The sequence below is a fragment of the Pygocentrus nattereri genome, chromosome 15 (genome assembly GCF_015220715.1).
Source record: "Pygocentrus nattereri isolate fPygNat1 chromosome 15, fPygNat1.pri, whole genome shotgun sequence".
Classification (NCBI taxonomy): Eukaryota; Metazoa; Chordata; class Actinopteri; order Characiformes; family Serrasalmidae; genus Pygocentrus; species Pygocentrus nattereri.
The window spans coordinates 20,464,824-20,484,293 of NC_051225.1; the positions used below are offsets into that span (position 1 = coordinate 20,464,824).

Consider the following 19,470-nt stretch of genomic DNA (forward strand, 5'->3'; position numbering starts at 1 on the left):
ATTGCAACTATACATAGAGAAAATGTATGTTTTAAATAATTCATCACACATAATTCATATTTCTCTTAGAGACACATGACGTATACAAATAATTCTTATCAGGTCCTTAACTGAGTGATTCTTCAGTTTAAAAGAGGATCTTGAAAAACACATTTTCACAGTTAAATAAGTGGAGTAGGCAAGAAATGAAAGTTAACACATGTTACTGTATCAACAACATGGCCCCCGCATTTGAAAATGTTCAAATATAGAACATAATCTATTTAATGATTCTCTTCAAAATGGGTGCAGTGATGGAAATAGCAGAGTATAATGGAGATGACTGTTTATGGTGGAAATTGCACTTTTTTACAAGCAAGATAAAACACTAACCATTATAAAGATAACTCAAACTAATAGCAAAAGAGGCATTAAAACAGTAATACATATATGAGACGTGTGCATGTAGGCAGCAATAATTCTGTTTCTGTGAATACTGTGTGGCATTTTAGAGTAAAAAAATGATGCCTGTGTTTTCATAGCACCTTTTTAATACTTAGTATTTTAATTACTGCCATTATTGCATACATATAACTTTAACACATGTCTTCAAATGAAGTCTAAATGAGATTTCTGCTAATTTTACCAAATTTTGTCATTTCCACTATCGTTCATTCTGTGGTGGAAATGAGCCTTCGGTATAAAAACAGTAGAATCCTTTTTCATGCTGTGGTTAGTTTATAGCTAGCATGACATATCACCAAAGCATATAAAGTTTTTAAGCAGCTGTTTAAGTAAACAGTTTCAATACTTAGTTCTAAAACTCTTCACACAATTAGTACAACATGCTTGGACCAAACAGTTTTTCCTTGTTTGAATACAGTATGCATTCAGTGATCCTAATCACCAAAGTTCTGTAATTGTCTTCTCACTCAGTCTCAGCCTTTGACAAAGCTACATGTTTGTGTAGCTCAATTTGCAAATACTTTCACACACTGTTAGAAAACTGGTCCACTGTTCTCCAGAATCGAACATGAAAACAAACTGCTTGTCAGTTTATTAAATCACTAATAACATATAAAACAACAACCAAGTTCCAAAGAATGATCACGGTTATAGAGTCAAACTGCTGATTGAATGTATGTAAGTAGGCCAGTCACAACTGATTCTCCTATCTGAGTTGAAAGTCCAGCCCAGTTGTTGACCATCTGTAAAAAGGGGACATTTCTGGAGTTATTTTGCTCAAAATGGACCATCCATTATAGGCACAACACATAAGAAGCAAGTGCTTGTGTGTATGTGTATAAACAATGGAGGACATTAGGTTTGATATGGATGAGAACCTGTGCCCATAAGATTCAGATCAGGTAGAGTAAGCTCTTTCCTACATAGATTTACACAAACTAGTGGATCTATATTTATGCCAACAGTTTTGTAGATGTCTGCGCTCTAATTGGTAAAGTATTCCTGGTGTAAGAACATTATTGTTGATGTTTTAATTAAGTTAATCTATATTGGGATGTTTCTGCGGTTCTGCAGGAACCGTTGCGCTAAGCTGCATGTTCTTGCAGATAGGAGTATGTAGAGTTTTGGAGAAAGTGTACTTGGCACTATAGAAAGCTTTTTAGTGATTGTAAAAATTGTAATAATATTTTCACATTTTTGGCATAATTTTAAATGGGTTTTAATGATATTTACCTTGCTTTTTCTTTATTTTCTCCTGATCACATGCTGTAAAGGTTCTAAAGGTTCTGTGCAGGTACATTTTTAGCTCATTAAGGTACAAACAATGTAAATGTACCTCAAAGGTACAACAGTGCTTTTAAGGTCCAATTGTGTACCTTAGAACAATAAAATAATGAGCCTGGAGGAGAGATAGGGTGTGTGGAGGCAGTACAACTTAGAAAATAGAATTGCAATGAATTATGATAGTTATTTTCCCTGACTGAAGGTACTGAGATGTACCCTTGAGGCCCCACCCCAGTGACAGTTTCATACCTTTATTTCTGTGTTACTGTACTTTGTGGAAAAAAGTAATTATTGTAACACATTATTATAACACATTACTTTGTACCATTACCACCAACCCTGGTGTCTAGTACTACAGTAACCAGGAACAGCTTGTAACTCATATTTTTAGTCAAATCAGAATTACATTTGTGCTGACATTCATGATGTTTCAGCATTTACCAGCTGAGAAATACACGGCACACTTTCAGTCTACATCCAAGTCTTCTGTCTCGTTTAGTTTTTATCTGCTGGCTTAGCATTTTGCATTTCATTAAAAAGGCTCATTTGTATTCATTCTGTATTGAGACCATCAGTATTTATTTAAAAGGCATTAGCCTGGATTCCTGCATCGATATACCTATAGACACACTGATTGTTCTAAGGCAGCAAGATCAATAGTCTCTGAGCAACAGTAAAACCTGCCGAGCTGCACTAACACAAAGCATGCTTTTATTTTGTTCTCAGAAGATTGAACCAATTTCAAAATGGACAGTATTCTTAAATCAAATGATGCCTTTGATTTATGTTCTGCATGCTTTTTTTCGGTTGTCTGCTCAATAGTCTTTTTGATCATGGTTTGAAAAGTTTTCATGAGCCATGAAAAGCAGAAGAGTAAATTGCATCTTACACAGGGTTAAATTTTCGATTGTCCAATTGACGGTAGAGTGAACTTCTTCTTTTGGTGTGTGGCTTACGTGCCCGTTGCTGCTACATAAATTTAGAGTAACTCTCCAGAGGATGTGCAGACTTTGCTCTTATGTAAGGCTGTAATGAGATGCCTGATTTCTCCCAAATGTGAGACTTTTCTTTCCTGAATACTGAATGAGCAATGTTCTTCCTACGTGTGGCTGTCAGTTAATTAACACAGAGAGCGACTGAGAATTAACAGCAAGTATTATGATGTCTATTGTCAATGGGAATTACATAAACCTCAGACTGTGTTAATGAGGTAGACCATCATTTTTGCATAAAGACTTCAGTTCACACTATTTCATTTCTGACAAGTTGTTGCACAACTTTAGCATTAATAGGATTCCAGTAGGCAACTGGACTAGAGCCATTTTTCGCCTAATATTTGGGTCTTGTAACATGTCAATTTCTGCTTTTAAATTACTCCATTAATATGGGCAGAAGACTGTCAGCAAATAGGCCTGCAGTGTTCTCTTATGACCTCTGTGAGGTGAATAAGTAATCTGACAATGACGACTTCTGAGTGTGACAGGCCCACTGACCTAAAAATGTGTAGCTAATATCTTCTTTTCATAGCTAACCAAAGCCTGCTGCAGCATATACGCTGATGTTCAAATGTCAGTAGGAATGAATGTTGCTTGTGAAGGTGCTTTACAAGGTCCAGATGTCCTCAGAATAGTGGAACTTGTGAACATTTCAACATTGTGAAGACATCTGACAGGTTTTAATGCAGCTTTTGTTTAACGTTATGCAACATTTAGTTCCACACAATCTGGTTATCGAAAAGTGTTAAATTGTCATGCATTTTTTCACAACAGCTGCATCATTCTGTTGAGAGCGGGTTGCTAAGTAGCATCTTGTTACTTTCACACAACATTAGTTCCTAGAAACCTACAGACTAAAGTGTGCTTGAGTTGCATAATGTGAAATGTCATTTGAAACTGTCATTTGAAGTTGCATCAGCTGGAATTGTCTTAACTTCATGGAATTTGTTTTATGCAACAGCCAATCAAGACACAGACAATCAATCACACATTTACATCATTTGACATAATTTCCACTGACTGATTTCACTGGAAAAATGAAATAAAACGGGTTTATCAGGCAGTTTATTGGAAAGTTTAATGAGTGGTTGAAAGAGAGACCCCTGACTGACTTTATGCAAGGTTAGTAGTTTTTATTTCATCAGATTCCTGAGCCACAACAACAAATTCGGGTTTCTCAAAGCTAACATTTCAACGTTAACTAGCCAGTTAACACTGACAGCTTACTAATGCACCATTCATTCTTCTTTAGCCTGCTGCTAATGTGATTTACAAAGCTAGATTTTCCTCACTTGATGCACACTCATTTTACACAGGACTTCATTTGCCACCCAAAGAATGAAAATCATTACAGAAGGGGAGAATCTGTGCTTCTAGGACAGGATGAGTGACATCAAGGAGTCTGTAGCTGTAATGATTACTTAAACATTCATTTTTAAGGGATTAACGTATCCAACATAACCATAACATAAAAAATTTGATTGTATAGTAAACAACCATAGATAAATAGATAAATGGCAAATATGTAGAACAGTGCTGAGAGCTGGAAAAATATATATGAAGATGACAAAATTGCTGGAAATATGTAAATTTCCACTCTGGGGATATGGTGCAATATGGTGTATCAGACAATATGAGCTGTTAATTTAGCTGTCCATTAGAGTAACTTTATTGTATTGCTTCGTTTAACCGTGAAGAAATAATGTTGCTGAGAACTCAAACCATTGCATGAAAGTTTCACCGTAAAGCCAGCCTTATTACACTTCTACATTACTCAGAAAAAGAGGTTTGTTGGATATTCGACCTTCAATGAAATGTCTAAAAATGATTAAACCTACATTTTTTTCTATCCTAAGAAAACAAAGAACAAGCTACAATATATTATATATTTCAAAAATATTTTTCAAATTTACAACCCCAATTCCAATGAAGTTGGGATGTTGTGTAAATCATAAATAAAAACAGAACATGATGATTTACAATTCCTTTTCAACCTATATTCAACTAAATATACTACAAAGACAAGATATTTAATGTTCAAACAGATAAACTTTATTGTTTTTTGCAAATATTCACTCATTTTGAATTTGATGCCTGCAACATGTTCCAAAGAAGTTGGGACAGGTGCATGTTTACCACTGTGTTACATCACCTTTCCTTTTAACAACACTCAATAAGCGTTTGGGAACTGAGGACACTAATTGTTGAAGCTTTGTAGGTGGAATTCTTTCCCATTCTTGCTTGATGTACAACTTCAGTTGCTCAACAGTCCAGGGTCTCCGTTGTCGTATTTTGTGCTTCATAATGCGCCACACATTTTCAATGGGAGACAGGTCTGGACTGCAGGCAGGTCAGTCTAGTACCCGCACTCTTTCACTATGAAGCCACGCTGTTGTAACAGGTGCAGAATGTGGCTTGGCATTGTCTTGCTGAAATAAGCAGGACGTCCACGAAAAAGACGTTGCTTGGATGGCAGCATATGTGGCTCCAAAACCTGTATGTACCTTTCAGCATTAATGGTGCCTTCACAGATGAGCAAGTTACCCATGCCATGGGCACTAACACACCCCCAGACCATCAGAGATGCTGGCTTTTAAACTTTGCGCTGATAACAATCCAGACAGTCCTTTTCCTCTTTGGCCCAGAGGACACGACGTCCATGATTTCCAAAAACAATTTGAATTGTGGACTCGTCAGACCACAGGACACTTTTCCACTTTGCATCAGTCCATCTCAGATGAGCTCGGGCCCAGAGAAGCCAGCGGCATTTCAACTTTTTAACTTGCACTTGTAGATGGAGCGACGAATTGTGTTCACTGACAATGATTTTCTGAGGTGTTCCTGAGCCCATGTGGTAATATCCATTACAGAATGATGTCGGGTTTAAATGCAGTGCCACCTGAGGGATCGAAGGTCATGAGCATTCAATGTTGGGTTTTTGCCTTTGCCTTGCCTTACTTGCAGAGATTTCTCCAGATTCTCTGAATCTTTTGATGATATTATGGACTGTAGATGATGAAATCCCTAAATTCCTTGCAATTCCTTGCACGTTGAGAAACACTGTTCTCAACAATGTTGTTCACAAAGTGGTGAACCTCTCCCCATCCTTGCTTGTGAATGTCTGAGCCTTTCAGGGATGCTCCTTTATACCCAATCTTGACACTCACCTGTTTCCAATTAACCTGTTCACCTGTGGAATGTTCCAAACAGGTGTTTTTTGAAACATTCCTAACTTTCCCAGTCTTTTGTTGCCCCTGTCCCAACTTCTTTGGAACGTTGCAGGCATCAAATTCAAAATGAGTGAATATTTGCAAAAAACAATAAAGTTTATCCGTTTGAACATTAAATATCTTGTCTTTGTAGTGCATTCAATTGAACATAGGTTGAAAAGGATTTGCAAATCATCGAATTCTGTTTTTATTTATGTTTTACACAATGTCCCAACTTCATTGGAATTGGGGTTGTAGCTGAACATAGTTTGTAAACTCAGATAACCGATGCAAGATTAAGGGCATAACGTGAATGTATTTCAGTTTAATTTCCCATCTATTTACAATACAAAACTGTAGCATCATAGCAGTTCTCCCCTTATACCCCTAGGTGGCGCTGATATGACAAGTTACATTTAAGAACTGTCCGGTTGGAGAAGAAGAGAACAAAAGAAGATGAAAATGGCGAGTCTGAAATGCTGGATCCTGTAAAGAAAAAGAACCGTGCATGTTATTCATTGTTTAGACGCTGAATAAGACTCTGAATGAAGTGATTTGTGTTTCCAAAACATTATGAGCAACTGACTTTAACTTTGCACATTACTGAGATATATTTGATAGTAATTTGTCCTCTGTCCGTCAGGAGAGAAGGTTTGATGACATTTTGATGTTTATTGCATGAGAAATTGAGAAAAGAAAATGAATGTCCAGCAAATGTCTAATACAAAACCAACTTCACCATTTTAGCCATAACACAAAATAATGCTGCTTTTTTGCCAATACTAAGGAAGGAATTGCTGGTATAGGCTTCTGTCGGTGACTGAATCACATCAGTGATCTCTCATGGCCTATTGCTTAAAGGGCATACAGTGATATTGATGCAAAGCGCTGCTCTTATAAAGCATCAAAAGCTGCTAATGCTGCCCCCTTGTGGAGAATTCTTAGCTTGTTAAATGTGAGTGAGTGAATGAATGAATGGATGAATGGATGAGTGTGTGAGAGTGATTGAGTTACAAACTAGCCCCATGGGGTGCTTTAAAAAATGTCAATTGGTTGACTGAGGCTGACCCGTAGAATTCGGGTTAATACCTTAATTGTATTAATTTTGTATTTAATTACATAATAATTATGTGATGAATTACATGCATATTTGATTCCAATTTTGTATCAACATGTTCAAGTCTGTACAAAAGCATAAAGGCCATTTTCTCTTGGACAGCAATGACTTTTTATCAAATTCAAATCCTGATAAAATGTCTCCTTTGCCTTTCTGACAGAAAACAATTCATGTTTTCATTCAATTCAATGTCATATTGACTGGAATCAGCACTCCTGAAAGAACATCTCTGATTGATTCAATTAGGTACGAGTTAGAACTCATTAATATTGATTTATATAATGCCTTTGTTCCTTCTAAGGACTGGAAAAGCAGCAATTAGCTATAGTAATAGAGGTGTCATTAGAAATATACAGTGTGTGTGCCTCAGACATTCTGCTAGCTGTCTGGGGGAAACATCCTTCTCACACAATGGGTAGCTTTTATTTATGAAATGGAAGAAGAAAAATCTAATGAATTTGATTTAGATAGTAAGGTGGGGTTAGGTTTGCACATACGTATGGCAATATGTGTCTTGTGTAAACAGCCTATGGAAAGTGTAGTCAGTATGTAGTGATTTTTGTTAATACAAATCTATTTATTGCTTTTATTTTCAAGTCACTTAATAAAGTCATATTTGTAAAAAGAGCACCATCATCTGCCAGATGTCTTCTTTCAACATTTCTTTTTGTTGATGATTCCACTCCACAGGCTTTACCTCATACCAACTGCAGTTATCATTTAGCTTTTCTTATAACATTTGCTCATCTTGGCCTAAGTTCTCTGCTCAAATGTTCAGTGGCTCTCACTTCTGATTTTTTTTTTCCATGGCAGGGGAATAAAGGGATTGCCCTGTCTTTGAGGTCCTTTCAGAAATTCTCATTCATCTCAATTCTCCATAGCTTTTGCCTTTCTAGAAAGCTCCACTTTGAAACCCTCCTCTTCCTCCTAAGCAATAAGGAATAGTTCCATTTCCAATCCGTGAAGATGAGTGGGCCATGGGTAAACTGAATTCTTTGAAGTTAGTGAACTGCTACATAATTCTGCTATATGAAATGCAGTATGTCATTTAAATAATACAGTATGTAATATAAAGTCTTGACACTATGCTTTCTGAATTCAGCAGATTTATGTATCTACTTTGCTGTAGTTGTGAATCTAAAAATATATTTTTTCTCTTCAATATTATAATATTAAAAAATGAGAATTTGTGAAAATATATGTGAACATAAAGTACATGAAGTAAAGATGAGAGATCTACAGTGGCAAGACACTTTAATAACTTTAGACCATGATGCCAGTTCCTTCCATTTCATGAGTTAGGAAATGGTGAATCAGCTGCCAAGGGGTGAACATTAGCGTGAGAGATGCTTCTTGCTTAGAAAGTGGTCTGGCACATGTTCTCTCTGAATCAGTGAAGCTGTGTATATTAGGTAGTTCAGAATTATTTGTTGAGTAAAAATTGAACATTATTTTTTTTTCTTTTAAATTTATTAAATATTTTTATTTTGAGACTTGTTGGCATAGTTTTTTTTCCTGCTTTTGTCACTGTGACTTTAAGACTGATATAAGATAAAAGATCAAAAAGCACTTGCAGTTGAGACACTTCCTTGAACTTCAGTATGAATGGGTGGAGCTAAACTGCCATAGGCTGAGTAGATGAAAATATGCAAATTAGCTGGTTCTTGTGACATTGCAGAAACAGTGAATTCAAAAAGAGCTGTTTTTGCAGCACAGTGTCCATACATAGACTGTATGGACTGGGTAATGGTATCATTTTAGACTTCAACATTTTTTTTCTTCAACATATTACATATTACTCTTTTATTTAAAAAAGCGGGAGAAATTTTCCATGATTCAGTTTCACGGAATGTAAGTTGCTCTGACTAGCAGAAAATGCCATGAAATGCCTCAGAAAGTGGCTGACACAATTTCATTCATACATACTTATGTTAACCTGACATGACATGACATGCCATGCCATGACAGGAGATTAGGGGCAAAAGCAGTGATGCTTGTTCTCTCTTTCTTGCTATTTGAACACTGTCAGATCTCATGTCAGTCAGGAGAGGTATCAGTCAGCCACCGGCGCCACTAAGACCCTTTGGATATAGAAAGCAGACCTATATAAAGATCTGTAGACCAGCAAAACTCTGAGTAATTGGTTTCACAAACAGAGTAAAAATACACTCTAAGGAGAGGTATTTATCATACATCTCTAATAAGATACATCCTTGCATGTGGCTTGAATCGTGTTCATTTTAAATGGAAGGTCTTATACTGTTAAGTATACTGTTAAGTCAGCAGTGGCTTTCACTATTACTAGTATAGTTGTCTGTCCTGCAGAAAGAAATTTCATTTAAAAGGCCTTCACTCAGATCTGTGCACATATTCAGTGAAGGGTTTCTTGGCTATGATCACTAATCACTACTGCTCCATACAACTGTATGACAGAAGCTAAATCAAAATGTCACTGTACTGCACCACACTGCTCAAATAATAAGCTATGCCTAGTTTTCATATCTTCTTTTCATGTACTCCCAGGTGACAAGGCCAAATAGATTTGTGCTGTTCAAAGCACTGCTTCAAAAGCACCTACATGAATGATGCTGTAGCTGGAGAATATTTTACTACATACTGATTGTGGGCTTGAAACTGAGGGGCTTGAAGTCACATTATACAGGCACTTATTTGCCTGTGGTTAAAAAAAAAAAAAAGAGGGTCCTGTTGTTATGGTGTCAAGCTTGTTACAATAGAAGAAACCCTTTTTGGTGCTATATAGGAGCATCTACAGCACATTCTTCACCAATCTGAAGAATCATTTCATGATGCAGAGAACCCTTTATCTTGCAAAAGGTTCTGAATATGTTCAGGGCTCTATATAGAATCATTTTCTTAACCAAAGATGCCTAAAACACAGTCAAACTGGACTTTCATCTTTTTTGGTGAGCAAGCAAGTCAACATTTATGGAATGTTTTTGTTTTATGTATGTGTATGTTTTTTTTTAGTTTTTTTTTTAATTGTGGCAGTTGTGCTATTCCTTTTGTCTTGACACAAGCTTCTTTGTGGAGAGGTGTCAATTGTTTTCACAAGAGGGCTTCCCCTTTCGCCCCCATTGCTCACTAGCAGCCCAATACAGGGTCATAACTTTTCACACACAGACAGCTGACAGTGACCCAGTTAATTTGTCAACAGAGTTACAGGGGAAAATGTTTTATTTGATTATATTATTTTAAAGAAAGATAAAATCCAAAGTAAATAATAAAATTGTGGACGTCTTGCAATACATCATATACTTCTAGGACGTCTGTGGGCTGTGCTTAGAGCAATACAGATGCTAGATAGACCACAGTAGAATCAACTGTGAATGTCACATCAATGGCATGACTCTCCCGCCCCAAACACCCAGCATCCTCCTTTTAGTTCTATTAGAATTTGAAGCAGTACTGTGACTAGCATTAATTCACTTTTTCTTTACATTTATTGTCAGTCAGTAACCCACAAAAACTAAGATGTGAGGTTTGTAGCTTTGTGTTTGAGCATTGTGCTACTTTATATTGACATATTGGTTGTGATTCTGTTGCTGGGAACAGACGTATACTCAGCAAACTAAATTGGTACACAAGTAAAAAGGCATTTACTAAAGCAAATGGAGTTGGGAGAAGGAGAGCATAGCAGAAGTCCATATGTTTGCTGTTTTATTGAGTGACCTCTAGAGATCCAGGTCATGGTATGTTCTCCACAATGAGACACTAAAGATAACAAAGCTTCCATGTTGCTCATGTTCCAAAGCCTTTCCATTAGCAAAGCACTTGAAAGGTCTTTTTTTAGAAATACTTCCACTCCACGTTCTGGCCAATCCACGTTGCCAGAAACAAGATAGTCAACAGTAAAAGCAAGGTTAAAGTCAAGGAAAAGCCTTTTGAGAAGCTGTTTTACGCACACTGCGCATGCAAACAAAGATGTAAACTGATATCAGTGATGTGCTGCATGTATTACATCTCAATTGTATTGAATAAAAGTAGAAATGGATTGTGCCCTTAACTCTAGCTTGATTGTGTCCAATTTCCCTGCAGATGTGATGGTCATACTGATTGGGTTCTACCTCCCATGATTTCTTGTCTTTCTGCTTACCATGCTGTCAGTTGTGACCCAGGAGGTCTGCTCCTGCTTGGACCAGGTTATATGTCTGCATCTCCCCAGGAACCCTTGCAAGGAAAGACAGATATGTGCATTGAGACCTTTCCAAAAGTCATGGTTAATATCCCATTTAACCCTAGGAGACCTACATGCACCTAATGCAACTAATTGTTCATGTAACTTACTAAATAACAAGTATTAAGATTAATAAGTAAATAGTAAGCCTACGTCTAAGGGGGTTTTAAGGGTTTAGCAAAAAAGAGGCTAATCTTCAGGAGTGGTCAAGCTACTCTCTGTAATCGTTATCCCAAAAGAGAAAAGCAGCCAGGTAATAATGAAACCTCAGAAACATGATAAAACTGATAAAAACAAAAATCTGATAAAACAGCATTGAAATGTGATAACTAACACATGTTGATTTACAAAGGAGAGGGAGCAAACACAAGAAGTGTTAAGTATCATAGGTGAAACTAATCAAAACAAATAGGATACAGGTGCCTACAGTAATGAGTGGGAGTAGCCAGATTCAAAGTGGGCAGAAGTAGCATGGGTCAATGCCAGAGCGATGGTTTGGCGTTATGGGGTATGCAGAAAGTGCAATTTGTATAGCACACTGTCTATATGTGCAGGTGGATAAAGACACACAAGATAAGCATGAGATTCAGATTCAGTCCTCCTCTCTCTTCACCCTTCTCTTCTGGCCCCCCTGAGAACAGTTGAAGAGCCTGATGGCTCTGAGGACAAAGGATCTCCTGAATCTGTCGGTTGAGCAGCTCTGTGATAGCAACCTACCCCTAAACAGGCTCCTCCTGTCCATGATGATGGTGTGCAGTGGGTGGCCATCATCCTCCATAATGGAGAGCACTTTGTGTAATGTCCTTCTCTCAGCCACCTTGACCACAGTGTCCAAGTTCCGAAACTGTGGTGAATCCAATCAAGATATTGATATTGATCTTATCATACTATGAATGTTTTACAGCTGTTTAGTAGTGACTTGAGCAACATTATTCATCCAAAGGTATCCAGACAGCCCTTCTAATCAGTGAATTCAGCCACTTTATGGTGCATCCATTGCTTTCATAGAACATGAAGTGTAATAGGATGCTTTGGAGTGGCCACACATGAGCCTAAGGTCACCACGTCCAGTGCTCAGCATTAGCTAAATGTGTATAAAGCTCCCCTGCATTTGATTCTGGAGTTGAGTTCTCTGGAAAGATGGAGCACCATCCAATATCTTTGAGATGAGTTGACATGGCATTTGAGATCTAGAACTAGTCATCTAACATCAATACCAGACCTCACTAATGTTCTTGTGGCTGAATGCAATTAAATCCTCATGAAAATCTTTCAACATCTAGTGTAAAAGCTTTCCAAAAAAGGCTTTTACTTCAGAGAAGGGAGACAAAGTCAAAATTAATATCCTTGATTTCAGAAGAAAAGTTCGATTAGCAGATGTTTTGGTAAGTTGATGTTGATGTAAGTTGATGACCACACAGTTTGTGGTTTGGGGCTGTCCCATGTTGTTGACACTGCACGTAAACTATTTGTCCTTCATTCATTGCTTTAGCTCAACCTGACCTCACATGGTCTACAGAGCTGTACACAAAAAAGATTTATTCCCCAGAAACATGTAGTGTATGTTGTAGAGTTTTTGAAAGGCAATCGGGTCAAGGGGGTGTAAACAGGATGGTCAGATTTATGAAGTCTGTTCTACTGTTACCACATGAGAACAAATACAGAAGAGCAGTAATTTCCACAATGCTGTACAATCGCCCACTCACACAGTACCTGAATCCAAGGCAGTGGGCAGCAGTTTCAGCAGTTTATATCTAGGTCATATTTGCCACTTTTAATGCATAGACAATTAATTTTTTCTATTCAAAAACCATGACATTATAGAACTATTGTGCATCAGATTTCCTTTCTGACTCATAGCACGTACTGTGAATTCCACACACTTTATTATATCAGACACACTGTTATCCTCTTTGTTCTATTTCATCTTCTTCTTTCCTGCACTTTATTACCCTAGTAAAACTTGCCATTCACTATTTTAACATATTTACTGTCCTGTGTAGCACTAAATTGCACTGGATACTGCTGCTACATATTGGTCTATGATTTTTATGAACAAAAATGTCCAGTAGTTCAGTGGCCTTAGACATTTAGCTATACATATTTGATGCCTCAGGGCCCAATGCATGCCTTTTGTTCCAGTTTCATGTGTAAATTTTGATGCATTTTGTCCACATGTTATATACGGAACTGGTGTACCATCCTGAACCTGCAGTTTTGGGGGCCATGTGAACGGCAGCTCTCCTTCTCATGCATGTGCATTGGAAGGAAGGCCGCACAAAAAGTGGTAGGATCGTGCGAAACATTGGTGGAGATATTACAACATGTGGTGGCTGGTTTTACGTTAAATGTTCCTCCACTTTTATAAAACCAGGTGTAAATTTGCACTAATTTGGATGTCAAAAGATGCAATAAGGTCTCAAAAGATGCAGAGACCGTGGTTTAACAGAGGTACGAGCCTTGAATGTGTGCTGGAAGAATGTTTACCCTCAGAATAACACTGTTTAAACCCTTGGAACCAGATGTACGTTTGTGAGAAGACACAGCACTAAATATGTCATGATGTAGCTGCAACAGACCCAATTTTCTTAGTCAGAGTAGAACTCCACTCCTAGTAGAATGTGTTCATTTTAACATCACTATCTCGTCATTACTGAACTTGCATTTTCTGTTTTGTCACAGCGTGTTGCAGCTGTTATTTCACTGCCTCTTTAGTGTGAAGACTTTATCTTCAGGGTGCATTGTAGGTGCATATTTCATCTATTAAGTTTTTGTCTTTGTATACAGGAAACTATATGAAAATACAGAAGAGAACGATTCATCCTGTAAATAACAGCAACAAACTGTGGGGACAAGGTAAAAAGAGCATGTGTATACCAAGAAATTTGGTTTGGTGTCATGTGTGGTACATAAATCATTTTGTCACAATGGGTAAAGTTTAACTAATAAAATGGTAAATTGTTGTTTTTGAGGGATAACTGTTTTCAGTATAACAGCATTCAAATAATTGTTATTGAACAGTTGGATTTACTGGATTTTCTCCATCTGTAAATGTTTCACAATTCACATTTTAGTTGAATGATGAATATCATCCAACCTTGTATCTTTTGCCTTGGTACAAATACAGCACTCATCGATGGACATACTCAGCTAAATCAAACAACAGAAAAATATTTTTTGTCTAAATTACCCAATAGCAGAGGTGTAAATCTCTGCACATGCCACAGTTCAGCTTGATCACGATTATTTAGGACATGATTCAGTGCCACAGTCGAATTCTATCATGTTGGTGCAATCCAGAATTATTTTTAAAAATCCACTGAATATCCATGCATGATTGTATGAACTACATGTAACCTTGTGATGCGATTTTTCTGCTTTAAAATTGTATTTTGGCCAAAAATAAATACATTTTTTAAATCAATTATCGTCAGTTCAAGCATTCACAAAATGGATGCCTTCAGACTGATGCATGTTTACACTCCCAGTTATGAAGTGATGTAGAAGCGGGCTAACTGGGATCAGGCACTACAGCTAAAAGGGTTTTACGATCAGACAGACAGTAGGGTGGGAGGGAATGTCTAATGAGCTTTAGTCTCGCGCTGACAGGCAGGTTATCTCCGCATGAGGAAACCAGGATGTGCTCTAATCTCACCGTAATCCCTGCTCTGTCAAGTCCTCACACGGGACAACACAAGCAGGGCTTTGTTGAGAGGCAATAAAAAGGCAGCGAAAGGCAGTGGGATGATTGCTTCTCATGAAGTTGCCTCTCACGACCATCAACTGTGCCTGCCCATTATAGAGGGAGACACTGCTTGGTCTGTTTTTTGGTGACAGAAGGGGCCATGCTCTTCACTGGCATTTGTCACCGGGGTCTGTTGCTGTCTGACAAGGGGATTTATCTGGGGGCTTCACAGCAAAGGCAAACAGTGGTCTCCCAACAAGCTGCAGGGTATTTAGAGCAATGAGATTAAGAGCACTAAATTTAACTGCTCTCTCTACAAACCACTCTGACGTAACAATAGAGACAGCGTTGTGTGAAAAGAGGGCCACATGAGGCTTGAGCAGGCTGTCCTCAGGGACTTTGGTGATATTGAAGTCTCTCTAAAATGACAGGGGAATTGACCTATCCATAATCCGCCCACAGATGTCTTCTTTCATAGGAGTTAACCGTCTTCAAAATTCTGACAAGTCCTGCCTCCCATAGTTACTGTTGTTATATCCGTTAAACTTTCGGCTCAGGCCATCTAGTAGCATCTGCAGGACTTGTGCTAACAGATTGAAAAGTTCAGATTCACAAAGAACAACAGTGAAGCACAAACAAGAGTGCATTTTAAAACATTTCATTTTTTTCAGGTGTGTGCAAATGCCTAAACACTCCTGGTCAAGTGTGAAGTTAACATGTCCTACACAGAGAACAAATGTAAAAATGCCATTTTCTGCTAAACATTTATGCACAATTACAATTTATTTGTTTTACATATTGGAAAAAAATATATATATAATGTGTGCTTTATATAAACATTTGCACAGGCCACATTTTATGTTTTATTTTTTTCCCCCTAGTGTATAAATTTTTGCACATAAACAGTAGCTTTGTATTTTCAACAAAACATGTCATATGACATTGACACCCAAAGTTTTGCATACAACTGACAACATGAATGTACAGCAGTTTAAAACAAAGAACAAATAGAAATCCAGAAGCCATGTTTACTTTAATCTAACCAGGGAAACTGTTGTGCATTTATGTAGAAGTTTTTCATGTCTAATAAAGAGGAGGTTTGAGCAACAGAAGGGGCCTCTCCAAATGAACTAATACTAAGTACTCATTTTGTTCTGTAACAGCATTTATTGTTAGATAAAACATGAGTGTTGGCAAGTTCAAGCTTAAGTTAAGCTTACCTTAGAGCCAAAGGCTGGCTCTTCGAGACTTGGCCTCTATCAATGTTTTGCAAACAGTCAGTTGTTGCAACGTTGGATGAGCAAAGCTGGACTGTGGATTGTTGTAACATTAGCTGGATTACAGGAATACGTCTGATAGATCATAACCATATGTAACCTTTCACACTGTAAAAAAATATCATTTATTGTGAGTTTAGGTATTTTTACAAAAACTGAGTGAGCTACAGTTCCACATTAGGTTTAATGAAAGTTTTGTCGACATTGTGTAAAGCTTATCTAGCCTGGCAAGAGGGAGCACCACTATGGGTGGAGCATAAAAACATTGCTAAGATCCACAGTTTGCTGTAAAAGTAAGTACAGTTGGTATAATTTGTGGTGCTCATCATGCTTCCTGGGAAAATGCTTACTTACCATTTTAATATACCTTTCTTTATTTTGAGAAACTGAATTCAATTTGACCAGCAGTGATTCCAGCTTAATGGAAAAACATCAGCTCACCAAATCAAGGCTGCAGAAATGGTGAGATGGTCACTCAAGGTGATAGAATCTCTCAAGCTTCTGTGTAAATATCCATACATGTGGATTTAAAGTGCCATTCGTATTATTCAAGATTTTACAACCAAGTAACATTTGGCTTGGCAGTAATATAATTACCTTGATAAATTTGCTGAAGTTGCTGTGGTGAACATCTGAGGACGTGGTGTTCACTGACGTGAGATAAATACGAAGTGCACTCTTGAGAAAAAAGGCACAATGTTAATACAACAAATCTGTCTCATATGCCATGTAAATATGCAAATAGATACACTTTTATTTTATATCTCTTGTACTTTAACTTATGTCTAGATTTATTTCTATTTTCCATTTGTCTGCGTGGTATATGTAAATTTATGTGCAGTTACATCCATCCATCCATCCATCCATCCATCCACTTAAATTAAACCAAAAATTGTTGCTTGGAGTGACAAAAAAGAAGAGCGTGTTTTGCTTCTAGATAACCGCTTAGTCGACAATTCTTTATTGAACCATTTTTGTAAATGACATGCGCAAATGTGAAGAACCTTTCATGTGAATTAAAGGGACACTCCAGCCAAAATGAAAAATGTAACCATTTCTACATCTATTAGAAACATGATATCTCACCCTCTTCAGTCTCTAGAGCAAGACTTTCCAATTTAGGCAGGCTGTTTTAAATTTTCAGGAAGAAGGAAGCCAGATTATTGTAAATAATGTAATCAGGTCTGCACAATGCATGCTGGTTATTGTAGTGAAAGAACATTGATGGATGAAAACACACAATGCAAAATTTAAAATTCTGGCATTCTGATGAGGTTGTGGCCTACAGTGTTTTGCCAAACATGAAAAAAATTAGGCCAGAATGCCTTTTTAGATTCTTTACCAAGAACTGCGAGTCTAAGCCCAGAACCACTCTGGCACCTTTATTCCTAAGAGTCTGCTTCACAAGCTCAGACTAGATGAATAAGATGAATATTTGGGTGTGTAATCATGTTTGTGTTTCATCTTTTGTTCTTTTGTTCCACCATGTTCTACACACATTCACACATCCACACACACACACATACACACAAACTTCCTGTCCAACTTGTGTCCTCCTCTGCCCCCGTTCTGAGCAGTTAAGTCACTCAGTTCACATTAGCTTGTTTAAAGAGATCAACAGCTGCAGTGCCCCAACTTTATCATGCACCAGAAGACTTGGGTGTCACTTCAGTCTGAGTGTGCAAACAAATGGGGAAATGCTGGTTAAGTGGCCTGAGCTCACATCCTTTTGCAACACAGGTCTGCGCTGTAAGCGCTAGTGGTCATAATTTATTCTTAGCATGCACAAGCTTCTCACTTCTCAACTTCTTGTGTGAAGTATCACCTCTCAGTTTTGCTAGCAGCCTCCCTTTAGTCCTCTCAGAGCTTAGTTTTACCGTTAGTGCAGATATATGTGGAACTTCAGGGCCATCGGAATGGAACATAAACCACTATTATCAAAGCAAAATAGTTTTGATGTCTTTGAGATCTGAAGGGTTCATACCAATCTTTTGAGTTTTCATTTTGCCTGAGGTGTAGTTTGTCCACTGGGAGGTAGTAGTGGGGCGTTCTTCACACGCAGAACTGAAAGCGCCCATTTACTGTGACGCTGTGGAAAGTAAATACAACACTGAGGCAGAGACAAGAACAATGAAGGCAGATAGGTTAGAAAGACGTTGTCACTTTAGATTAATTAATACATCTTTGAATGAGGAGAAGTATGTAGTTTGTGATGTACGAGTCATTATAGAAGATGCACTACAGGCCCACTAAAAAGGTTTTGTGAATCACATAGCAAAAGCACTGCATTTGTTAGATGGGCCTCGTTCACCAACTATTCTTAAGTAGAAATTTACTCACACAGTTTACTTGCATAGTTTTCATGAATATTCTGACATTCACTAGTGTTTTCTTATTTGGGATTTGTTCTAAGGTAAGAACAGAATCTACACACACTCAAAAGAACAAAGGTGCAAACGATTCTGCAGTTTAAGAACACATCATGAATCTGTCCTAAAAAGTTTCCTAGGACCTTTCTCGAAAATTCTGAGTTCCATTATTCATAACATAAATCAGTTCAAATATTAAAGAACTACTCCAGCTTCTGGTGTACTGTTAGGTGAATCTATAGAATATACTCAATTAATTTTTATGGGTTTCTTTGTACTTAAAAAAGAAAGCACCTGCCAATTTTCTTGCATTATAAGCAGCTTTGATTCAGTGGATTTCTTTCTAGTGTAAAGGAAAAATATTGTCTGTAGTAATCAACCATATGTGGCAGAACAAGTTTCAGGTTGAGGAATACAAGAGTATAACTTTCAAACTCATTATGATCTCAATACTTTTGAAACTTTTAATTGAGAAAGGAACTCTTTTTTTAAATGGGTATTTGGTCAGTAGGACTGTAATGAAGCTTGAATTATCAACATGACTCCTGGGAGGATCTGTCCAGCCCAGCCCAGCCCAGCCTATCTGTCCAGTCCAGCCATCTCCTGCATTGGTTCACCAAATCTTCCTTAAGGCTCTTCTCCATTCCTTTGCCATCGCTTTCATGTCCAAGTTCATGGCTTTCTGAGGATAAAAGTTTCTGAGGAAAGCTGCTGCTCTGATAAGGGAGTTTAGATAGCACTGTTTGAACTTCGAGTGGGTGGGGAAGTCTGGAGAAGATGAGAAGAACTTAGAATCCACTTCACATTAAAGTGATCTCAGCCATGGGTTTCCTGCTCCAATACTTTGCATCTCTTCTTGGCCCTTTAAAGCTTATAAGGGTCTATAAGGGCCCTC

The 19,470-nt window shown here is 37.6% G+C and overlaps 1 protein-coding gene across 1 annotated transcript in view; it reads left to right on the plus strand.

Annotated features, from left to right (window-relative positions):
* The window catches only part of xxylt1 (xyloside xylosyltransferase 1), a 125,448-nt gene extending 117,777 nt beyond the window's left edge, over positions 1–7,671 (plus strand). Inside the window, exon 6 of the mRNA XM_037545362.1 lies at positions 6,324–7,671. Coding sequence (XP_037401259.1) covers positions 6,324–6,352 — 29 coding nt within the window. The 3' untranslated portion in view covers positions 6,353–7,671. The remainder of the gene's footprint in view (positions 1–6,323) is intronic.
* Positions 7,672–19,470: the final 11,799 nt, after the last annotated feature.